The 25,379-nt window shown below is 38.0% G+C and overlaps 1 protein-coding gene across 2 annotated transcripts; it reads right to left on the bottom strand.

The window, feature by feature from the left end:
- Positions 1-1,797: 1,797 nt before the first annotated feature.
- On the bottom strand, positions 1,798-25,379 carry LOC140950521 (cohesin subunit SA-1-like). 2 transcript variants are annotated; one of them, XM_073399761.1, is made up of 42 exons: positions 25,267-25,379; positions 23,888-23,986; positions 22,853-23,028; positions 22,326-22,440; positions 21,742-21,888; positions 21,423-21,519; positions 20,956-21,032; positions 20,774-20,827; positions 20,206-20,356; positions 19,677-19,744; positions 19,474-19,557; positions 19,264-19,337; positions 19,104-19,169; positions 18,560-18,617; positions 18,239-18,337; positions 17,304-17,383; positions 16,872-17,026; positions 16,379-16,449; positions 15,952-16,011; positions 15,586-15,634; positions 14,780-14,964; positions 14,041-14,130; positions 13,886-13,945; positions 13,390-13,458; positions 13,210-13,284; positions 12,478-12,554; positions 11,882-11,966; positions 10,745-10,825; positions 10,020-10,112; positions 9,597-9,654; positions 8,719-8,838; positions 8,085-8,215; positions 7,393-7,566; positions 6,754-6,836; positions 6,387-6,539; positions 5,841-5,953; positions 5,301-5,345; positions 4,580-4,967; positions 3,402-3,506; positions 2,803-2,884; positions 2,614-2,691; positions 1,798-2,063 (listed from the first exon to the last, which is right to left on the bottom strand). In XM_073399761.1, exons 2-42 carry the CDS (start codon positions 23,984-23,986, stop codon positions 2,031-2,033), a joined length of 4,158 nt encoding a protein of 1,385 aa, XP_073255862.1. In that variant the 5' UTR covers positions 25,267-25,379; the 3' UTR covers positions 1,798-2,030. The 2 variants fall into 2 exon arrangements, with proteins under 2 accessions (XP_073255862.1, XP_073255863.1); XM_073399762.1 differs by having other exon boundaries at positions 2,614-2,688.

Below are 25,379 nucleotides of genomic sequence, written 5' to 3'. Positions count from 1 at the left end.
AGAAAGTTTGAAAAATGGCCATTTTTGGACCAAAACCATTGGTTAACCCTTTCGGAAAAACGTCAATTTTTCGACTTTTTGAACTTTTTGTTTTTCTACCCTAGAAAGGCGTTTTTTTGGTCTAGAATATGGTAAAAGTCATTTTCCTGGCCTATATTGCCTGAAAAAAAGTTGAAAAAATGGCCATTTTTGGACCAAAACCATGGGTAAACCCCTTTGGAAAAATGTCAATTTTTCGACTTTTTGGACTTCTTTTTTTTAGACCCTAGAAAGGCGTTTTTTCGTTCTAGAATATCGTAAAACAGATTTTGATGACCTATATTACCTAAAAAAAAAAAGTTGGAAACTTGGCCATTTTTGGACCAAAACCATGGGTTAACCGCTTTGTAAAAATGTCAATTTTTCGACTTTTTGAACTTCTTGTTTTTATAGCCTAGAAAAGCGTTTTTTTGTTCTAGAATATCGTAAAAGACATTTTCCTGTCCTATACTGCCTAAAAAAAAAAGTTGAAAAATGGCCATTTTTGGACCAAAACGATGGGTCAACCCCTTTGGAAAAATGGCAATTTTTCGACTTTTTGAACTTCTTGTTTTTATAGCCTAGAAAAGCGTTTTTTCGTTCTAGAATATCGTATAGACATTTTCCTTGCCTATATTGCCTTAAAAACAAGTTGGAAAAATGGCCATTTTTGGACCAAAACCATGGGTTAACCCCTTTGGAAAAATGTCAATTTTTGGACTTTTTGAACTTCTTGTTTTTATAGCCTTTGAAAGCGTCTTTTTGTTCTAGAATATCGTATAGACATTTTCCTGGCCTATATTGCCGTAAAAAAAAAGTTTAAAAAATGGCCATTTTTGGACCAAAACCATGGGTTAACCCCTTTGAAAAAATGTCAATTTTTCGACTTTTTGAACTTCTTGTTTTTATAGCCTAGAAAGAAAATTGTGAAACATATTCTCCGGGCTTTTTTTAACTTAAATAAAAAGATGGAAAAATTGCCAATTTTTGACAAAAATCATGGACTAACCCTTTTGGAAAAATCTGTATTTTTTTCACTTTTTTAACTTGTAAAACACATTTTCCTTCTCTATTTTGCGTAAAATAGAAACATGCAAAAATTTCGAATTATTGACAAAAGGCATGGACTAACCCCTTGGAAAAAGTCCTAATTTTTCGAGTTTCTTAAGTTGATGTTTTTAGTCTAGAGAGGCGTTTGTTATATCAAGAATATCGTAAAACACATTTTCCTGGCTTATTTTATTTGAAATAAAAAGATGGAAAAACTGCCAATTTTTGACAAAAATCCTTTGGAAAAATCCCAATTTTTCGACTTTTTTAACTTGATGTTTTTATAGTTTTTTACTGAAAACGTCATGTTAGTAGTCCTAATATCCTTCTTATCATAGTAGAACGTCAAGAAACATAACGTTAAAGGCTAACTCAAAGAAAAACAAACTTGAAAGAAATTTGCAATTTTTGAACAAACGCATGGCTTAACCCCTTCGGAAAAATATTTAATTTTTCGTCTATGTTAAAATTCCATTTTTGTACTCTAAAAAGCCTCCTGTTTAAACTAGAACATCGAGAAACAGAACATTAAAAAGCTTTTACAGTCAAGAACGTCTTGTTTGCCATCTAGAGTATGTTAAACAATATATCTTGGCCGGTATAAAAAGAGAAACAAAAGGATATGATGGACAGGTGTGCGTTCTGTGCACGACTGTGATACTCACTTATGAGAAGCAAAAAAGACTGACTACGAGTTGTGACGTTCTCACAAAAAAGGAGACGTAATCATAAACTTTAAAACTTTAATTCCGATTATTGAAAGGACAAAACGAAAACAGCTTTTAAAGTTCAACAAATTAAATTCCATATAAGAACACTAGGGGAAAGTCAATGTTTCGGTTACAATAAAATGGAAAAATTTGGTTGGGTTGAGTTAAATATTAAAACTGTACAAATAGAAGGCTTCAACGATAACGCGTCAGTGTTAAAGGCATCAGAAGGCGGTATCAAGGGGCGAGTCGTCAGAAGGCGGTATCAAGGGGCGAGTCGTCATCCTGCAAAGAAAACATAACATTCCGTGAATGTTATATTAAAACAAGATAGTCCATGGCTGATAGTACATACCGCATTTACGACGCGACACAGATTTTTTTTGAGTTACCGCTATTGTTTATTTGAGTAACTAACAGAAACGCCTTGCTTTTGATTATACTCAGACCGACGGAATAAATACATTTTCGTGCCAAATACGGCGCTAATTTAAGGGCGGCTCCTGCTCGAAAAAATAATAAAATGCGGTGCAATATTTTCGAGCAACTCAGTATCAGGGTTAACACTTTTTTTCTTCGAACATTTTTCGAGCATCGTTGAAGGTTCTCTGGACATTGCCACGCTTCTGCAAACGTTTCCGAACATTTTCCGAACGGTTCGGAAGGTCTCGGAGGAGTATCGGAAACTTCCCATCTGTGCCATACCCCGCACATTCAGTCAATCGGAAATTGGAATCTAAAGACGTCATGTCCGGAAAAAGAGGTAACACTAACAAACGTTTCCGATCATGTACCGAACGAGTTCGGAAGGTCTCGAAGGAAGGTCGGTTCTTACCGTGTTCTTTTCTTCTTGTGAGTCGCCAAATGTTTCAGGTAGTTCTGTCTTCTCGCGTCTAACACGGATTGGAGTCTTCTAAGAACACGCATGAAACAAGGAAAGGAAAAGGATTGCACTTAGAAGGTTTTATATTAGCAAGTAATCGCAGCAATCAAGGGGCATGAGACGAAAACAAATTTAACAAACCTCTTTTTCTCCATGTGTGTCCTCTTCGCTTTCATACTCTTCTATGTCCTCTTCGTCATCGATATCTTCCAGGCTTGTTCGTCTGCAGATAATCATTACAATTCCTCACTTTAGAAAAGAGAAAGAAAGTGGAGCCAAAAAACCCTTTTGTAGTTTACAAAGCTCTGAAATTCCAATGCTCGTACCCGTAATCAACGTCGTAGGGAAAAGTGCAAAATAAAGTCAACGGAGATTGTGAGTAAAACAGTAACACCTCAAAAATCTCGACATTCGTCTATCTGTAGCCTGACAAATCCGCTGACATTTCGCCACGCCTACTACTGGTTTCCTCTCGAAATGACTCCTGCAGATCGGACGCAGAAATTGCACACTGATGAAGTGTCATTACCCACATCTGATGGTGCTGATGATTGTCGTGCCCCGAGGTACAATTGCCTTAACCAATCAGAAGCACTAGCCAGATCTGAGTAGTGACACGTCATCAGTATGAAATTTCTCCGCTCGTTTCTCAGACGTCATTTCGCGGGGAAACCAATGAAGGCGTCGCAAAATGTCAGCTGTCTTCTCCGGCTAGTCTGTGTGTGTAACATAGTACCCACCCAACTGCTGATGTGTCCTTTTTACTGTAACTTATCCGCGGCTTTTTGCTGCGCTGTTGTGCCTTTTGACTGGATAACCATGATCTTTGTGATGACGCGGGAAGGCTGAAGGGAGGAAAGAACGAAGTCAATTCAACTACAAAACGGTAACAATGAGCGAAGTGTGCACAACTAGGGCTAAGTCAAAAGCTGATCAATTATTTCGGCAGTGTTCAGAATCACACTATAGAGTGTTTTCACTCACGTGGCCAGCATATATGCAAATTTATTGGAACAAAAGAAAGCGTTTGCATAAGAAAAGAGTTCAACTCCCAGAGGACTGGTTTGGGACACCAACATGACCGCCGTTTCATTATTTTGGGACACCAATATGGCCGCCGTGACGTCATGTGAAAACACTCCACACCGGATAGATTTTGCGCCACCGCGAAAATCACGCCAGAAAGGGCATCTGTTCACACACAAGAACGGTTGTGGCGGCGCGTTTTCTGTGACGGGGCGAAGCCGCGACGGGCCGGCCGATCTCGAAAGTGAAAACGTCACATATCGGATAGGTTTTGTGCCATACTTTGGTGCAGTGAACACCTATTAGGCCCGTCACGGAAGTAAATAAGTAGGAGTGAGGACTGGAACCCACTGAGACGGGAGCAAATATTCAGGAGTGAGGACTGGAATTTAGTTCACCAAACCCTCTCGGCCAACCGCCGCGGCACGATGTTCGATGTGTGTGAACGACTTGTGCCGCCTTAGGCCGTTTCTGTTCACACAATACCCGATGGCTTTTCGTGGCCGCCACGACAAGCTATGGCGTATAGTGTGAATATACCCATAGGGTTGATTTTTCATGGGCCGTTTTTAAGAATTACTCATGAATTCAAGAACTAACACTTTCCAGCAGCCACATATTATGTTGATGTTATATAGAAAGACTGATTACCTATTTTTGAGACGTTTTCGAACATATACGCATAATTTTGAACACTTCCTGAACACTTCGGACAATCAAAGTGAGAATATGCCGGCTCTTCTTCACTCCTTGGAGCGAATAAACAACTAAACACGATGTCTTCATACTTTAAAGTGAAGAGAAGATATACATTTCCAAACGCATAACTATGTAATTTTCAAAGAGGAAGGAACCCTTGCAACTCAGAGGTAAATATAACAGACTTCGTCACCTTTCAAAATCCCGATCATCATCATCATCATCATCATCATCCTCTTTCTCATCTTCTCTCTCCTCGTCGGACTGCAACGCCTCGTCCCGTTTTCTCTTCTGCTGTTCCCGTTTCTGCTCACTACTCTCCCCTTCCTCCTTGCGACTCGTTTTCTTAACAGACGATAGCGGCGCCTGCTCCTCCTGAGTCCACTCCCCTGAACCGGAGGACATGTCATCATCGTCATCGTCAGCAGCAGGTTGCTCCTGTTGAACAGGTTTAACGGGTTTTGGTGTAGATGGTTCGGTTTGTTGAGCAGTCGTCTTAGTTGATTTTGGAGGCCGTCCTCGTGCCTTTTTTGGTTTCTTGGCCTGTTTGCTCAGCCATTCTCCTTCTTTGCTCTCATTGCCTGAAAACAGTAAGCACAAAAAATGAGATAAAGACCGACTGATGAGACCTAATTTCTTTTTTAAACACTGCACAAGGTTTTTTTCAACAGTTAATTTTTTTTTCGATTAATTTAATGGCTTTATCCACCTCTGTGGGCAAGGCTTAAGCTTAAGACGTCCTCAGGAGCTCCTGACGTCCTTCATTGAACACAAAGTGTGGCCAGTCAAATAAAAGCTACTGAGCAGGACTTTCCTGTGGTAATGTTTATTATGCTGTACAAGGTGGTTCTACTTTTTCGTTTCTGGAACTAGCGTGGAATCGCACTAATAATCGCTGAACTAAAGGAGTGTACCTTCCATCGGCAGTTTTCTCTTTGCCCGACTTCCTTTCTGTTGACCTACAGAAAAGAAAAGTCAGATGCCATAATAATTTATCCGGTAACAAACTGAGTAATTTCGGGGGAGTGGAGTGGGGTTAAAGGTGTGCTGGGGGAGAGGGGTGGTTGGATAAGGAGTTCGACATTGACTTCAGTTGTTCAGAATGATGATGGGAGAGGGGAGCGGACATAATAATTCAAAGAGGGACTTCCAAATCTATCAAAGTTTAAATAAATGAACATTTTCTTCAGATTTTAAAAACTTAAACGGTAAGTTTGGATGTATTTTCTTGGCTTAACGCACTATTCCAAACGTGGAGGACTGCTCTCTTTATATAAACTACTTGTCCTGCAAGGGACTTTTTAAGCCTTGAATAAAGGCTAAGGATTGGGGATTGAAAAGGTAATAAAAAGAATGCAGAGTGAATTTGGTGATGCGGTCGGAGAGTTGATTCTCTCTCGTTCTGTAAAGTACCCGGTTCGTACCCTGCCGCTCATTTTACTACTTGACAATACCTTCTTCTTCATCTTCTTGTCCAGCCAGGCCGGTTCTGTAAGATATCAAAGGACTCCACTGTCCTCCCTTGTTGTGCATCAATCCCTTGGCATGTTCATCAAGGAACGACAAACTGCAATCAAGTTAATTTAACATTTCCTAAGTACAGCCCATATAGAGGAAAGAACTCTATCGCTTAAGTAGCAGGTTTATGGCATGGATTCGATACACTGCCTGGTCAGCACTCGGGATTCGAAAAAACTGAGGAGATTGTGCTGCCTTTGTTCTGTCATTAACAAATAGCAAGATTATTTTCATTGACGGAGGTTAAGCCCTATCCCGAACTCAAAATGATAAAACATGACACTGCTGATAATTTTTTTCACAAATACAACATTTTAAATAAAACCCGTGGTAGAATGACGACAGTTCTCACGTTTTCCCGCCAAAATGACGCTGGTTCACGCCTGCGTACTACTTAGGAGTGAGAAAATCTCGCACTCGTCCTCGTCTTACCTATAACTGAGCCGCAGTACAATGTGAGAATAATAAAGAACAATACTTACACTCCCGAGTTACCAAACTTGTCCTGAGTTATGAGTTTGAAAGTAAATTCGTTCAACACCTCTAAGAACTGTAGGTTGGTTGGTGGTTCGTCGTCCTGCTTCTCCTTTTGAACTGAAGTGTCTCCGTTCCTAAGACTGTACATGATTCCTTCTCTACAAAATATGGCGAAAAAGGGATGTACGTTGATCAATGATCAACCTTCAACTGTAGTACTACTTTTGAGTCTTTGGACGAAATTTCAGAGCGTTATCATTCAGATGAAAGCTACTGAGCAGTACTTTCCTGTGGTACTTTTTATTATGCGGTACAAGGTAAAAGTGTTATAATGGAAGCTACTCAACATTATCTGGTTACTAAAATACCAACCGATGTAAGGTTACAACGCATTCTCGTGCTTGTGATTTCGCAGTGTCAACACCAACTGAGAGAGCAAATCTACGGGCAAGGTCCTGCGAAAACAAACAAAACAAATAAATCGAACAGTGTATAACTCCAGAAAACTTGAATAACACTAAACACAAGATAGCCTTATAAAATCATTTTATAGACCTTCACTTTTAGGTTTCACTTCTCAAAGTGAAGCAGTAAAATAACAACTACTTCTTAATGTAACAACGGTTTTGCTTGAGTGGCATAAACTTAATCAGCTTTGGTCAGTAAAAGTAAGAATATTAAATCTGCTAATCCATTCAGAATTCAAAAGCGAATGTATGTAGCGAGTAAAAGTGCAGTAAAAAGCACACGACCAGGGTAAGATTCGCTCTGATTAGTTCTAAAAGTGTAGCATGGAGTAGAACGAGATGAAACATATCTGAGCCCAAAGCAAACACGTGTGGCAGGTGCAAAAGGCTTGGAAAGGCACGTGACCAGCTCAAGACATGATTGCTTTTGATTTTACTCCAGATTGGCTCCAAAAATCGCGAGATTTTCAGTCAATCAAATTACGTGGCAATCCAAAACCATGGCAACTTGCAGCTACAGTCAATTAATACTATTTTAACTCACCTTGATTGCTCCAAACTCTTTGGAGTTTGCGTCTGCTTCACCATTGTTGTCATCGAGGATCTTCTCAAACTCTTGCTGCAAGCTTAACAACAGAGCTTTGGCAAATGCTTTGTGGTCAATCTCTCGACATTTGTTCATTGTATAGCGGATTATATCCCCAAAATTACTGTACGCCTTTGGAAAAAAAAAAGAAAATTCGAAATTCGAAACAGCGTATTTTCAGCTATACTTAAAAAGGAAGTAAATGCAGTCAACCACCTAACCAAAATTAGTTTTCCCCGTCAAAAGAGGTATGGTTGGGAAATCTTGTAGGCAACAATAAATTTTGGAATTTTGTATGGTCGCTTCCGGGACTTCCGGCTGCATTTTTTAATGCTTGCTCAGCGTGAGGCAGAGGTGAACTTTGAAGAAAACTTTCTCCTCATATAGGAACCCTAAGTATCTAATTTCCACATATATCATCATCATCATCATCATCATCATCATCATCATCATCAACAACTGTCACGTCATCGTTATCATCCTCATCATCATAAACGTCATCATTACTATCATCATCGTCACCGTTATCGTTACCATTATCATCATCATAATCTTCATGTCTCTCCGTGCCATAATACGCAATTTTCTTCATAAGGCCAAATAAATATTTTCTTCACTTATTACTTAGCATGAACAAAACTTTCTCAAACCTTGATAAGATAAGAAAACACAGGGGCGACCAGTTTCATATCAAACACATTGTAAGCGATGAGTTTACAGAATCCAGCAAGGCAAGTCCTCTTTTTACTAAGTTCCAACGCACTGGCATCAGTTTGATCCTCTGCGAATAAAACAGAAAATTATTGGTACATCAACAAAAAATTAACATGATCAGCGTCGTCGTTCAGTAATATGGGGCTTTGGTACAACGACTATAAAGGCAACGAAAAGGTTACTATTAACAGTCGCGATTACTCTAATTCGATTAATTAAATGTAGGTGAATTTCCCTGGATCTAAGGAGAAAAAGTCCTCATCGTGTGTTTTGAAGGTCCTACATGAAAAGTCGCATAAGGCGGGAATTTCACGTCCTAGTCGCACAGTGACGGCAAAGAAATGTGCGACAAAGTGTGTATGCATCTGAGATTTTGGTCAAAATTAACATAAGCCTTACTTTCTCATATTTCTTACATCTTTTGATCACGCTTCGGTAACTGCAATAATGCACTAAGACACCGAGCATTGCATATGTTTCTGTCATGCAAGTTCTTACGACTGCATAACAGACTCGAACCAAACACTGGTCATTGTTTTAACACTAAAGAAAAGCAGAAGAATTATTTACCATCCTCATCTTCTGGCTCTTCCTCATCTAGGTCTACAAATATATGACCGATAACATAATCTCTGAGTCGCACTTGTGTGCTGTGATCAGCTTCATGCACCAGAGGGGCCAAAAGAGGTGCTGAAATACAACCACACGAAATCCGTTCAACTTCGTTTTGATATGAACTTAAGCAGTGAAACTTCACACCAATCTCTTGAAGTGTAGTTAACGCGTGAACAAGAAAAACATATGGCATGAATATTCCTCGTTCTATAAGCCAACTACACCAAAAATTTATATTCACCCCTCGACTAAATCAACTTGTATCGGAACGTCACCGGTAAGCAAAAGAACACTAAAGCCAACCACACAGTGTAGGATATGTGTAAATAGCAGGGTACAGTGGTCTTACAGTAGTACTAACGCAAGAGATATTGCTGCAATAGCTTTTATAAAATACAAACTTGAGACGAAAAAGTACCTCACTATCACCCTTCACTACCCAAACCAAACCCCAAAACATCTTGGGAGCTATACTTAAACATGACCACATTTTTAATGGGGTGTTTTTATCAATTTTCGCAGAGGTGGCTAAGATAGTTGTGCGAAAATCGTTTCACATGTAAACAGCCTTTTTCAGTTTTACCAAAATTCCACATCTTATTTTCTTATGGCCAAGCAAAATCACTGGCCCTCACACAGTGTAGACTACCAACCGTAAATGACAATCCGGTAAGGAATGAATGAAACACAATTGAAACGAAATACCAATCTGGATGTTTAAAAATATTTTTTGTAGTTTTATTATTTGCAAGGCGTCTGGGCTGAAATAAACGTTCTATATCAATATCATCTCTTTAATTTTTACATTTACGATAAAAATTTCAAATGCATACCACTGTTCCTCAATTGCTTTGCAAAAATAATCAGCAAATCACATAGGCAGTTGAAAGCCTGAAAATAAAATAAAATAAAATAAAATGAAATATCTAAATGAATAAAGAAAGGAACAGAGACTGGGAGCAGCAACAATTAAAAACAAAGATTTTTTCCATAAAAGTAAAATAGAATTTGCCTGGAGTTTCGTCAAATTTTTGCGAGCCGTGAAAGATTTGCAAAATCATAACCACTTACAGCCAAAAATATGGCATTGTGTCTTTTTGCCCTACAAATATCGCTTTTACTAGCATAGTCACTTATAGCAAGGCATAACGTTGTTCTCCAACCTTTGAGCCTGCAGAGGAGTTAACTTTTCATATCAAACCCCTTAAGTAGTATTTTAACATTGTACTTTTTTGTTTTCCAGTAATTTTTCTTACCACTCTCTGCACTGATGGAGAACTAAACTGTATGAGCTCATCACACTGAGGAATGAACTGACTCACGCGTCTTTTCAGAGTTCTCATGTCATGCTATAACAAGGAAAATTAATGCGTGTCAATATGGTTTCCAAACAGATATTTTCCTGGATTTCTACCACTACAAATCAATAGATTATCAAGAGAAAAGGTGCAAGGATAAATAAAATGACAACTTAACGGAAAATGCTTCGATCTTTGAAGAGATTCTCTCAACTAGTTCTTTAAGGAAATGTATGGAGATTACTATAAGCTATCGCATGAATTTTACGTGCGTCAATAAAACAGAGGCGATGCATGAAAGGCCCCACGCAAATGCAAAAGTTGAGCGAGGTTCAACTTTTACATTTACACATGACCCTCCATTCATTGCTTCCATTTTATTTATGCGAGTAAAATTTACATGCATGACGACATTAAACTCATTGCTAATGATGAGCTTGGGAGCAGGTGCCTTAAAGGTTAGTGGGGAGGGGGCCAAATGCAATAAGCAGAGAGGACGTATCCATGGCAACCCTGGAAGAAGGAACCACCACTACAGCGGCCACTAACAGGCACTGTCTCACTGAAAAAATTCAGTGGAGATACTTAGCACTCAGCGCTCGCTTTACTCGTTGATTTTCTAACAGGAAGACAAAAAAACACCTGTGTACAGGGTACTAGATGCTGTGGCTCTATGGCGATACCTTATCAGGCTGGTTGACATCAATTTCTTTTAAGCTCCAAACAAGCAGCATCTGTACACTTGTAAAGGCTAGTTCCAGAATCTATACAAGCAGAGCACCAGAAAGTCAGCCATTACAAGATACCTTTATGCTGTTACAAGAGGACATTGCCTAGTAATTCAAAATGTCACTGTGATGTTTGACCACAGTGGGCAAGCTCTACTTCATAGAGTTCCTGGGGGGGGAAGAGTACTCAAAGTTTTATATAGGAAGACTCTGTCCCGACCCGAGGTCCAACCCCTTTACCCTTATACCATTTTTCACAGAAAAGGAACCCGCTTCTTAACTGCTGTAAATGCACTGTCTTTCAATATGAATAAATTACAAAACCAGAATGACTGTTTGACTTTTTCACAGCCATAAAGTGCATCATCAGCCCTTTTGGGCCTATTTTACATAATGAAATGACAGATTTCCCTACCCTTTCATTTACCTGAAGGCTAAAAAAGGTACCCATTTCTGGAGGAGCCTCTCAGAATACAGGGGCACCCAACAAGAATATAGTTCGAAAACCACTTAAAAAGAGCATTGTTAAACGTATTTTAGTATTTAAACGGTTGATATAGGCATATTTTTACCCCCTAAAAATTTTTCATCTGTTCGGATTTTCTAGCTGAAAGTCTAGTGTTCCGAAAATTATAGGGATCAAACCACACCGTTTCGAAAATTTGAGCAAGAAAAAAGGCTCCCGAAAATTGTAGGTGACCTTTTTAGGGTAAAAATCTGTTAAAAATGGGCAATTATACCATTTTTTAGATGTTCGAAAATCCTAGGAAAGGCAGGCAAGCAAGAAATTTTCCAAGAGATGTTCCGAAATTTCTAGATCTCAAATCGTCTTCGAAACAGATATTTTCCGAAAATTGACGTTGGGTGCCCCTGAGTATAGGCTGTTATTATATAATTTAGGGAGTAACCCTTTCCCCAGGATAGAGTCCAGACCTTGCCAGATTATTTTGTATTGAGAAATGCCTCATGCACATACGTACACAATGAAAGGCCTGTCCCATAGGACACATTAACTAAGCCTCTGCATTCCTTTATAGTCAGCACACAAGCAGGATAATGTAACCATCCCTTTGTTATTTGTAAGGAAGTTACCTCGTCTGGTACATTGTTATTTGCAGAGTAGTTGATGATGTAGGACAGATCATCATAAAGATCCCACTTATTCAGATTGTGTGACCTGAAAACACATTCAAAACAAAACTAAACATTGTAGAATATTGACTGCACTTTTCCACAACCACCATGCAATTTTTTAACACTTTTTTCCAGTAATCCTTGTTAATTCTTAATGACACTATCTGCCATGATAATAACACTATAGTCTACAAAAATTAATAATTCAGATTTGTGCCTTTGGTGTATAAATTTAAAACTTACTGATAAGTTGGTAACTCGTAACAGTACTAAAACAAACAAACCTGAGACCAAAGGTGCACTCACTCTACCCCCCCCCCACTCCTGCTCTCCATCAGTGTTCCGTTTTACATTATTAAAAGTTATTTAAAGCTATACAGAAAGGAAAGAGGTTGAACCAAGGATTTGAGCTCACACCAGGGAATCACACTCAGAACCTCCCACACACAAAGACATGCACTAACCAACGGTGCTTATCCCTGTTCCTTAAAGTGCATGTTGACTCTGTGTTAATCTTGCAGAACGTGCTAAACTGTACATGCTGGTGAACTTACTTGTAGAATGATGCTATTCTTGCAAGGTTGACATGAAGGTTGTATCTCTCTTGATCATCTTCATTGTCCTGATCATCCTTAAGTAAAAACATGATCAACTTAAAAAGATGTGATATATGTAGAATGAATCCACAGTTAAAACTTAATTGTTCTTTGAAATTTTCAGGGAACATCTGAACATTCTAAGCTCCAATTTGCTACTTAAATATGTTTAAATCACCAACAGCATAGATCAATAATTAAAGTTGAATGTGGTGTGTGCAAGAGCTTTGAAATACCATGGGAAACAACCAACTGCAATGCTGTTTTTGCACCACAGTGTACTTACAGCCCAGCCAAAACTGGACAAAGAATACTGAGATACAAGGTACACAAAGTACTCATTCTTGAGATTAAATTAACTAAGTTATAAACAATTTTATGACCTCTAACAAAATCCTGCATTCAAGACTACAAGTTGGGCAAAAAAACATTGTTTCCAAATGATTTGTTTCCTTAACCCTTCAGGTCTTAAGAGTGACCAACATCAATCTTCTCCTAACAACATCAGCAGATCAACAAGAGTAAAGGTTATCAGAATAACTTTGATCTTTTATCAAATTCTCTCAACTAATTCTTTAAGGAGATGTACGGAGATCAGTTTGGAGAAATTGTATGTGGATATTGATTCTTAAATGTACATGTACAGTTTACCAAGTGACAACAATCACAAGTCAAGTGAATAAAACATACAGCCTCTAATCCCTCCTTCAGATTCTCTTTGAACTTTGCAACAAAGGAGTCAATGAGTTTGTTTTTGGCTACATCCTACAAGGCAAAAAAGGAAAGTAATTAGATAAAACTGTAAGGATTACATGTCGCTGTGCGACTTAAATATACCTGACAACACAAAAATAAGGCATCTCTACTTACCGCTGTAGATGCCAAAGTGTAGTCATTATCAATAAGTGTTTTGAAAGTTTTTCCACATTCATCCAGGACCTAAAAGACAAATTGATATAAGGGATTCTTAAACTCTTCTTGCCCCTTTTGGCAGCGTGCAAAGAAAGTCATATACAATAGCTAGTGGACCTTGCAATTGGGCTAGTCAATTCTTTTCTTGCCTTTCCTCATGGGAAAGTGAAAACAAATTGCTTAAATTCCTAATTAATTCATGTGAATTGAAAGCTGTTTTTCAATCTCATCTGAAGAAGTGAAATTACTACATTAATTTGCTAAAATGAATTTACAAGGCTGGGAATGAAATAACCAATAAATAATGCTGTGTGCCAAAATTTTTCTCGGGCTATTGCATGCTAGATATGGCTTGCCTGAAGGGCAGGGGCAAGCAGTAAAACTGGCTTTCTTTGCTCCCTGGTTTGACACGAAATGAGCAGTCACTTGTTCAAATTTTCAAATTGAGACTTACATCTGCATTAGAGTGCTTCTCAACAATATCACTCAGCTGAACTAGCAGTTCATCCAGATGCTAGAAACAAAAGCATAAAAGTCAGTCAATTATGTGCTTGAAGTATCAGGAAAGAATGGAAAAGATGAAGGTGAACTATAAAAAAATTTGTTTACCTTTCCAAGTCGTCTTTGTCCATACTCCTCCAGATCAAAGTACTGTGGAACTGAAACTAAGTTTGCAACATTTTCAACATCTGTTCCAAACTGAAACAAAAGGAACATTCCTCTTAACACTTAAGTTTCTGAGTGTGATATGCCTGGGTATGTGGTGTAAGGTACCCATAAAATTCTAAACTGTAAAAAAAAAAGGTTTTTTTTTTTACTGTGGCAGAAAATCTGAGGGGGAACCACATTAAATAATGGTGAATTTCCACCCAAAGGGACAAAAAAACCTGTCACTGTCAAAAACAAACTGCTCTGTTCAGGCTGAGAAAATAGCCGAGATTTCATAACCCCATCACTACATGTAGCTTCACTGCAAAATAACATCTGAGGAATGACTACAGAAATTCCAAGCTGATGACTTGTCACCATCCAGATGTGGGTAGTGCTTCTGAATGGTTCAGGCAAATTTCTTTGCAGCTTGACCAATCTAAAGCATTACCCAGATCTGGAAAGTGACACAAGGGGGTCATGGTGACACACTCAATATACAGTCGACTCTCTCAATGGACACCTCTATAAGACGGACACCTCTGTAAAACGGACACTTAGAGTTGGTCCCTGCCTTTCTTTACTCCCTTTATTTGACTCTCCATAAGATGGACACCTCTCTAAGATGGACACTTAGTGCCAGTCCCAAAGGTGTCCGTCTTAAAGAGAGTTGACTGTACCATTTTACAATTTTACATACTTTGTTCAACAAGCTTGGAAGTGTCTGCATAAAATGTGCACTGAGGTTCTTCTTGTCATCTAAAGATGATTTCTTCTCCTTTCCTTTCCTCACTGTCCTTCCTGGTGGACCTTGTTTAGTTGCTTCTTGTTTGCAAGCGCAAACCATGATATCAATCAGAGACATCTCTTCATTGTCATTCAGCCCTTAAGAAAGAAAGCAGAGCACCGCAATGTGAAGAGAAACCAAATACTGGAATTCATTAATTTGATTGAGATTGAAAGAGGACAGGACGCTTCTTTACTCAATCAGAGCTCTATCATTATCTTTTCCAAACTTCCTGAACCGATTTGGACTTAACTACAGCAAAAAAAATTCACATTATTTCCTTTACAAACTGGTCCTCAGTTTGGAACCTATTTTCACAATAGCTCGAAAACAAAACACTTCGGGATGGGGAGAATCTTCGACTCAGTAGCTTATACTGTACTATCAACTTCATCCATAGTGGATACCTTTATTGGTTCTTACTTATTTTAGAGTCAAAGACAACTCTCAGGGCTTAGCTGCTTGAAAAAAGGTTGTGCTTTAGTTTCACCTTAAGACAAGCACCTCTCAAAATGTTCCTTGCCCATAGCCAATAATTTTATGTCCCTTTATTTAAGATTTATACTTGATTGGAAGATTAGGAAGTTGATTGTTGAGTACTGGTAAAACCATTTTGAGCTTCAGTGCTACCTTTTAATCTACATGTATGATAACCCAGCCTGTTATCAAACAAGTCATGATCATATGATAGCAAAATTATAATTATGGTAATAATTTACCTTGCTTGTCACCCTTGTCAAGAAGAATGTCAGTCATCAGCTTCCAATCCTGTTAATCACAAAAAGACAGAATAGCAGTCACAAAGTTGTATTCTATTAACTGTCTGATACTTTCAAATGGCAGTTTTTACTTAAAGCAGCAACGTCATAATCTTTTGGTATTACTTTTAAACTGTTCGGTCCCCAGAGGCTTTCATTATGTCACAGAAGGAAAAGAAAAGGATTCCAAACAAATAGCCAAATAAAAATCTTAAAGCAAACAACAATAAACATGGCATTCACACACATCTTTCAACATGACATCAGTTTTCTAAACAAAGTAGACAAGGAACTCTCAAGAACAAACCAGATTATTTTCTAAGTTACCTTCAGGATGTCCATTGTTTCCCATAAACTATCAACAAGGTATGCAGCATGATTATGAATCTGACAACAAAAAATGTCAATGCAAAAACAATCATTGACTCCTGCTTTGAAAAAATAGTTTAACTTATGATTTAACACTCAAATCTCTGAGTAAAGGAAGACAGGCCTACTTTGAGAAATTACATTCCAAAAACATATGATAAGACCATTCAAATAAAACCTTGTTAACAATACTGTTTGCTTTTCCGTATTTTATAGGAACTCAAAGAACTTTGAATAGTTTTCAAAAGTTTTTTAAGTGGTCTTCTTAGTGAAAGTTAATTCAGTATTCCAGTGTATAACTTTTACTGGATATGTCACCACATATATAACAGAAAGAGCTAATAAAAACGTTTTTAACAAGGCACTGGGAGTTAATGTTGTTTACCTCACTGACAAGGAAAAACTCAATCAATTTCTTCAACTGCACAACTTTTACTTCCTGCTCGACCTTTTTCCCTGCAAATGACAGGAGAAGAGGCTTTTGAAATACGTGGCAAAATGAAAAAAGATTATACATGTAGGTATAATGTACATGTAGGATCAACTTAATAAAATTAGACCTGTACCCTGTGAGAAGACATGAAATTATCCTGTTCTAAGAGAATGTTGACAATCTTACCACCATTTTAAGTATAAGTTTTACTTAATAATGTCTTTCTTTCAGAGGTGTTTCTTGGTGTAGCGGAAACTAAGTTGGTTAACTTTTGTTTTGTGGTCTGGTAATTTTTCAGTGTCTTTTCAATCTTCTGTATTATGACATTATTGGTGATTGCAACCTTCTGTAACAACCAGAAACAACCTAAATACTTAAAGAAATACTTAATAATCCCTTGCCTCTATTCACCAGTAACTTTCTATTTCTGTTTCTCAATATTCACCTCGTTTAGACTTGCTGGCTTTTCTTACTTCCTCATCTGCTGCCATCACTAGTCTTTCTTTCAGAAATTCCCCAGCAGCTTTTGCAACATTGCGACTTGTGCAGAAGACAAGAAATTCTACCTGCTGGCTCTCTTCTTCATCTAGTTTATCATACCTACAATGACAAAAGTAATCACCATTACAATTCTGTGCTAACACTCTGAGAAAAATTCTAGCGGGCCCAAAGCTCTGAAATTTTGAAATCCAAGGTTCCCAGCATATGATTCTACAACTATAAAGAAAATTGAGGTTTCCGAGTCACCCAAGAGAAAAAGTGAGGTGTCAGGGGCTACCAGGTACAGTTAGAACACAGCCCAACATTAGCCTTGAACAAATCTGGACTTGAAACTGTACACTAAGGAAAATTAACACTTGGAATTCCAAATACTCACTTAAGAAGTAATGTGACAAGTCGGACTGCTTCGACTGCCACTTCATTTTCCTTGTCTAATGTCATAGCTACAAGCCTCTCCTACAAATAAGGTACAAAAAAGTACTTTTACAATCACACAGCAAAGAACGTGTCACACCAATATGAACTCGAAATCAAGACCTCTGGAAGGGAGGCATCAAATTTTAATGCAATTGGCCGATATGCTTTGAACAATGATGACCATTTCCCCTTCAAATGAAATGGCCTAACTAGTAAGATGCCTGCTAATCAACCAGATTATTTTTTTTAGACGATCAATTTTAGCAACACATTATGTTATATACCCTGGTACCAGATGTTTTTTCTCTATGTTGTAGACTGCTTCATAAATTCACTATCCAGCCGATAAGTCTTAGGAAAGCCAATTGCGCTATCCCAGTGATTTTGTGACAAAAAGTAATGGTGAGTCCTGGGACTCCACTTGCGAAAAATTATGAGTCCCAGTCCAGAACCAATGAGTCTTATTTCAAAAAGCAATGAGTCCCTGGGTCTTTATGTAACCACAAAGTTAATCTGAAGACAGACTCCAAAACTCTGTATTACAGGTTACTGAAATAGAGATATACTCCTTCTATTGTCAAGCACAACAAGGGTAAAAGAAATGTGCACTGTTAAACAACAGCCACAAGAACATCCACAGAAATCACACACACAGGACATTCACCAAAAACATCTTCAGATTGATCAATCAATCTTTGCATCCTTCAGGACGCATACCACAAATTATTTTGTGTCTTTGAGGACTTTAATGCATCAGGGACGTAGGATGCAGAGGTAACAAAATCACTGCTATCCACTACATAGAAAACATCACTTGCCTTCTAAACAACAGGCCCCAGGCATAATTACATGTATGTCAGCACTTAACAAAACTTATATCAGTGTAATGAGCACCTTGCATCTTTCAGTCAGAGACTCCAGATGAGGTAAAAAGTCTTCAACTTCATAGAGATGTTTGAGAGACAGCAGGGCCTTTTGCCTCACATCCCCAATCTAAATAATGAACCAGATAACAATAAACTGTATAGTAAGCAGGTTAACTAGTGTTTTAGCTTTCATAGAGACTGAATGGGAGAACTATTAAGGCAAGAAATGCATGACAACACTACAGTGTAGCCGATTGTACAAAATAATCCTGCTTTACATTGTGAGGGAGGCTCCATTATAATTATTATTTACTTTGTAATCCAGCATATACTCATATTAAGCAAGTACCTTATCATTTAGACTCCACACTATGTATTTTAAAAACTTGTCACTCAAGAAGTATGAACTGAAAAACAGAGACAACATCAAAGGAACATTAAATGTTAAAAAAAACACACACAGGGAAGCAAAGGTGGTGGTGAGAGCTACAGTTCAATTCCTGGCATTGATGCCAAAAGTAGGTTGTCAGTTTGTTGTTCACTCTCTCCCTTGCTCCAGGAGATTTTTCTCTAGGTTCACCAGTTTTCCCCTCTCCTCAAAAACCATCTCCAAATTCACATACCAGGTGTTCATTAGGCATCGTGGAATTCTGCCTTTGCTATGCAGAATTCTCCGCAAAACATTCAGTAGCCTATGATCTTTCCAAATAATTATTCTCCCGTAATGTTACACCTTTCTCCTGCTACTAAAATTCTTAATGAAAATTCTGAAATGTGATCTGGAAAGCACAATCACTTTCAACTAATGAGTTCTTCAGAGTTCCCATTTCATGCATGAACAAATCTATTTAAAATAAATTACAGTCATGAGTCTGTGATGCTGTATTAGGTACCTATAATCTTTCATCCATGTTCCCATTTCTGCAATACATAGGGCTCTGATTTCCGCTCTGGAATCTCTGAAGAAAAAATTCACAGCGTGTCAAAAATCTACAACATTTTTACAGGGTTTAGAAGGTGATTTTATGCAACTACATGTATTTTATAATTTACCTGTATCTGTGAATAAACATTCCTTGATGCACAAAGTTCATCATGTCTTCTAAGTCACTGATGTTCTGTCTCAGCTGTTAAATGAAAAAAGAAAAAAATTAATTTTATGAATCAGGGTTAATATTTCTGACCCCCCACAGACACCTTTACTGTTACAAACACTGCGCAGTGGAACAAGAGACTTAACACCATAATAATGTTATTATTTACCTCTTGTCTTCTATTTTGAAGCATCTCAATTTTCTCCATAGCTTTCTTTGAGGAAACTTTGCTGCTTTCACTATCCAGTTGGCGCTGGAGACAAAATAAAAGACAAAGGATTGCTAGTAGTTTCTAAGCAATTTTTACAGCCCGCCTCTACATCATTGCCCGAAAAATCTTAAAACAAACTTAATGGTTATTAATTTACGTACCTGGGTGTTATCCAACTCTACATGAACATTCTTCGCTACATGAATCAATGCTGAGACAAGTTTCATTCCTAAAAACAACATGCAATTGAAGATAATGAAAAACTACGGTTTCTTTTTTGCACAAAAACAAGTCGGCCCAGTGGCCATTGGGTCACTCCAAGGGTTGTCACTAAGATTTTAAGTTACCAGGTAAATACAAAAAGTAGACAGGGGAATCAAACAGCTAGGGGTTTTTGGTTCTATTTTTCTTCTATTTTCCTTTTAAAGTAGTCGGGGGCCACGTTCAGAGTAGCCAGGGGAAACCCCCCTGCACACGCCTCTTAATGACAGTCCTGCACTCTGCTTGCCCCCATCAGACAGCATTTTGGCCCCACTCAAATCCAAAAAGACATTAAATTTTCTTAATCATAAGGCTGCAAAACTGATACTTTGAACTTGAACTTGGAAAAAGCCACTTTTCTTCTACACAGATTGCAAGGCTACACTAAGTTTCTATTTTAAATCAATATAAAGAGATTTAAAGACTTACCTGCTAGAGTGCTTGTGTGCCTGAAGGCGCGAACTTGTGAGTCTGACAATCGGATAAGCCAGGAGACTAAGGTATCCAGCATGTATTCATCGTATATTATACTATGTCGACACTGCTGGATCAGTGAATCTACAAACTCTGTAAAGTTTGCCTAGAAATAGATGAGAGCAATAATGTTTTAGGACTTTATTAGGACAGGTCTCAAATTTAAATAAATAAAAGTTGAAGCTGAAGTTGAATACTACTTTTACACTAGCACAATTCCAAGTGTTTTGCAGGACTGTGGCTAAAAGATACCTATGTTAACTTATGTATCTACAGATGGTCAGATTACCAAGGAAACTATAGCTAAAGGTTTTTTTGTGGATTTCAGTATATTTGTTTCAATGGAACCTTTCATTACAGGCTCCTCCGTAACATGCACATTAAACCTCTTTATTACAAATAGTTCTCTTTGTTTCTAAGATGACAAACTTTGTCCTTTTGGTGTCTGTGTTGAAGAATTTTAACAGTATTTTGCTTTACCAGTAAGTCTAGCAGACCTACAAGATCTGTAAACTTCACTTACTCTGAACTTCTTGTAATTTTGACCAGTCATAATCAGTGGATATTCATGGCTGTCCTGCAAAGCAATGGTCACTGATGTTAACAAAACATCAATAAAAAAATCATATACGGTACTTTAAGTCTATCAGAGGAGTTGAGAGATATTGAGACTGAAGGTTACAAAGTTTGTTTTTTCCTTCTGACCTCATCAAATTGTTCCGTCAGTTGACGGACAGCATTCACACTTTCTTCCTCCTCCAACATTGTGGGTAAGACAGTTCCTAGAAAAGAGGATAATACATGCATGACATAAATAATTTAAAGGTTGCTTTTGGGAATCAAAATGCAGGGGTCTTCCAAGAAGAAGTCTGGACACATGCATTGCAATATGTTACAACAATTATGTACGGTTTCATGCTGGCAATGAACACTCTTTGCATACTCTGATTAACATCGTACATATAATGAACATGGAGTTTAGACCAAGACTATGTCAGGTTGTTTAAAAACGATTGAAAGTTATAAAACCATCAGCCTAAAAAATGGTCAAGACTCCTTTCAAAAGATGGCATTGACTGGGAAAATTTAGGTGTTTTGGCTAACTGGTCTCTTACAGGATGTGGTCACATACAAGTATTATTATCTTTTGGGGGGTCAATGTTCCAACAGACCTTTGCAGCCACAGCACTGTACAAAAAACTGGATAAGATCCACCATTCCATTTTCCCTGTCTGAAGTGTAACTTTCAATCCAGTCATCTACCACAGCCTAAAATGAAATAGCCAGCACAATTATTGTACCACAAAAAAATATATTATGAATGTTACACAGGCATCTTATTTTTAATTAAACATAGAAGAATGTAAAAGAGAGAGTCCATGATCTGAAGGGATGAGCAATGCATACATTTCCAAAACACTGGAATTTTAAATAACTTTTCTTACAGAACTAACAACCTTGTACAGTGTACTGTTCAATCAACATTCTTACCCTGAGTGCTCCTTTACCAGCCTTTACGATATCAAACAAGCTCCCCTGGCTATCATCACTCATAGCACCTCCTTTGGACTTCCTTGATCTCTTTTGAGCTGGTGATTTACGGGCAGAGGAGGGTTTAGATCTGGCTCTCTTGGGCGCCTACAGATGTAAGTAAAACAAGATTCCCTCCTTAGTTCTCACGTAACGCAAGATATTGGACCAAGTTTCTGTTTGACAACAAGATAACCAGTGATTTTGTCACCTCTGCGTCCTACCTCCCTGAAACGTAAAATTCTCCAACGACGCAAAATAATTCATGGCATGCATCCCTTAGGATGCAAAGAAGATCGATTGATTTGATCAATGTTTTTGTAGAATATACTGTTTGAGCGATTTCTTTCAGTGTAATTGTGGCTGTTGTTTAATGATAAATATTATCTTAGTTTTTTTGGTGCTTTAACAAGAAGGATTCATTGTTTTTTGAACTGGGATTCACAGATTCTGCACTAGGACTCATGATGTTTCTCAAGATGAGTCAGTGAACTCACCATACATTAGTGTAACTATTTTGTAACAAAATCACAGGATAACTATACCGGGACAGCCTTGAAAATTGTGGCAGCCCTTTTTCTTCCTTGTCCAGGGGCAGGTGCATGCACTGGTGTCTCCAGATCACTGTCATCACTGGATTGATTCCCTGATGACTGTTCACTAAATAAGAAACAACACCAACCACATAAATACAACTTCTGGCTGAAGAAGTTTGGTTCAACTGAATTAAATATCCCCCCAAAAAGTTATTTCAGCTTTTGACGTAGAGGTATGTAGTAGTTACCACAGGACTAGTGAAAGATAGGTAAACTAGGGTAATAAAATTTGGGAATCACCTTGAGTACAAGTGGACTGTTGTAAAAATGTAATGACTTGGCAGTAATTTGTTTTAGTAATTAGTCTACCTGCAAATCCCACTCTTATCAAGCATGGTAAAATAATAAATTTCTCTTGAGACAAGTGATTGTATCTGAATGCATATTTGTTTTGACAGTAAAAAAAACAGAGACTGTCCTTAATACATGTGGAAAGATGATGGTTTGTAGCTCTGGTAATCTAAAGTTAATATTACCTGGCTTCTTCTCTCTCTTTTTCTTCCTCATCTTCATCTGATCCACTATCTAGAGTCTCCTTTGCCTTTCTAGGTTGAGAATGTGGTGTCAAAGGAGTGTCTTTCTTGTGACCATATAGGATTCGTTGCTTTGTCTTCCTGCCACTGCGTCTCGGTGAGGGGCCTGATGAGCTAGTCTAACAATCACCATAACAGACTATCACATTTAGCACCTAAGAATTTTCATACAAATTATGTAAACTAAAGCTTGTATGGTGTATGGGTATCTATAATTAAGTCTTGAAGCAGGAAAATGATACAGAAAGTACACAAAATGCTGTCAACTCCCTTTAAGATGGACACCTCTGGGAATGACACAAAGTGTCTTAGAGTGACGTCCGTCTTTTAGAGAGTCAAATAAAAGGATTAAAGAAAGGCAGGGACCAGCTGTAGGTGTCCGTTCTACCAACGTCTTCTTATAAAGGTGTCTGTTAAGAGACAGTTGATTGTAAAATAAACAATATTAGTATTCACCAAATCAGTGGATTGCAATTTTTGCACATTCTGATTAGCTCCCGTAACTCAGAATATCCTTGGATATTTACTCTTACTCTTTTGGACGAGATTCAAAATGGCTTCTCGTTTTGCAACAGTTTTGAAAGATAGAATTTTAGCAGTCAATGAAGCAGCTGCACCAGCAAATACCAAGAAAGAGACAAAATTTGGCTTGTTGGTGTTTGCTGGTCGGAAGAAAAAAATTTTCTCATTGAATTTGCAACAAAATAATAAAAAATGATCCTGAAACACTGTCAATTGAAACATAAACAAACTCTAACTAAGTGATGTCTTTTCGTTACAAAAAGTTTCTCTTTGATTTCTATCCAACTGATTTGGTAAAATACTAAAACAACTACCCCCCTCAGGGTTGGTTCATAGCGCTAGATATATACCTGGATGCTTCATGTCTCGGTATAATACATCCACTACTATAGTTGTATATTATTGATTTCAATTAATACAAAGGCAACTCTTTACAACAGTCATCAAACCACTAACCTTTGTCCTAGAAGGAGATGGCGTACTGACGGCAGGACTACTGGCTCCTACACTACTGCCGCTAGCTTCTTCCTCGTCTGGTTGCAACACAGGCATCATCTGTATTAAACATAAACAACCTTTACATAACCCAAATGTTATTCAGGCCGGTAATAACCAGTTTTGCTTCTAATTGAATTCGCTACCTCCTAGTTAGTGACTACCCAAAAGGTGCTAGTCTTGGACTTTGTCAATAGACAGCAAGCCAGTATGTTGGTAGCAAACACGGATGTGGCGAAATTGGCCTTGGGGGGTACTTGGGTTAATGTTTTCTAGGTATGTGCCGCTGGCCTCTAAGAGCCCCTAACCTATTATAGTCTATTTTTTGGCCAAATTATGATAGACCCCATCTTAGTCACTTTTTGGAAAAGGTAATTTTTGCGATCCCAACTTAGTCACTTTCTATTCACACATCTACCTTGTCAGTGTGGTTTCAAGCGCGGAATGTAATGCGGTCAATACGAGCTTATTGTTAAATTTAATAAACAACAACTTTCTGATCTTTTTAACCGAGAATCTTCCCATTTTGAATCCCAACTTACCCCAAAAATACAAAAATTTGCGACCCCATTCTAGAAACTCTGTTGAAAACGCGACCCCATTATAGTCACTCCAGTCGTGAAAATGCGACCCCATCCAGTGGCACATCCCCAATAGCCTCTTGTAAGAGAGTACCCCCCCCCCCCCCCGGGAAATTGGCAAGTAGCAAATCAGGTGTAAGACCTATTATCAGAGAAATGCGCTTAATTAAGGTTTCAAAGTGGAGTAAGGAGGGGGGCGGGGGAGGTTAACCGAAGGGTAGATTACTGCTAAAAGAAACAAACCCTGAATAACACGTAAACTATCTCTTGAGATAAGCACTTTTTTTCACCAAAAACCTTTGAGCTTATTATCATTCATGCAAAATACCAGACGAGCTGATTGTGTATGATACTGTTCAAGATGAGAATTAGAATTAACCCTTTAGGTAATCTTAATAAATTCGCAGTGGCCATTTTCATCATGAATGTGCCTTTATGACAGAAAACCAATGCGATAAAAGGCATCCTGTCAGCGGAGCAGCATTAATTGAAATGTAAAAGCTTGCCATTCAGCTATCACTCCTCCAAGACGTATCTATAAACGATCTGAAAGACTATATAATATCTAAGCACTCTAAAAAAAATGTAACAGGCAACTTATCAATAAATGCTGAGTTTACAAGCAAATATTAAGCATAAGATTAAAATAAACCCAACAAAACCTTGGGGACTTTATCGGTCCAGAAAGATGACCCCATTATAAACGTGAAATTGGGCATCTTTCTTCGTCAATGTTAGTTTATAATTTGTCATACCTACCTGAAGACGCTTTTAAGGTATTTGCTTCTCACAAAATGTCCCAAAACCGAAAAGAACAGCGAAAATCACGAGAACATCGACTACAAATCTTCCTTCGAAGCTTGATTCTGTTT

Source organism: Porites lutea, chromosome 10 (genome assembly GCF_958299795.1).
Source record: "Porites lutea chromosome 10, jaPorLute2.1, whole genome shotgun sequence".
NCBI lineage: Eukaryota > Metazoa > Cnidaria > Anthozoa > Scleractinia > Poritidae > Porites > Porites lutea.
The sequence above is the reverse complement of the archived record's forward strand: the minus strand, read 5'-3'. Positions and strand labels throughout refer to the sequence as shown.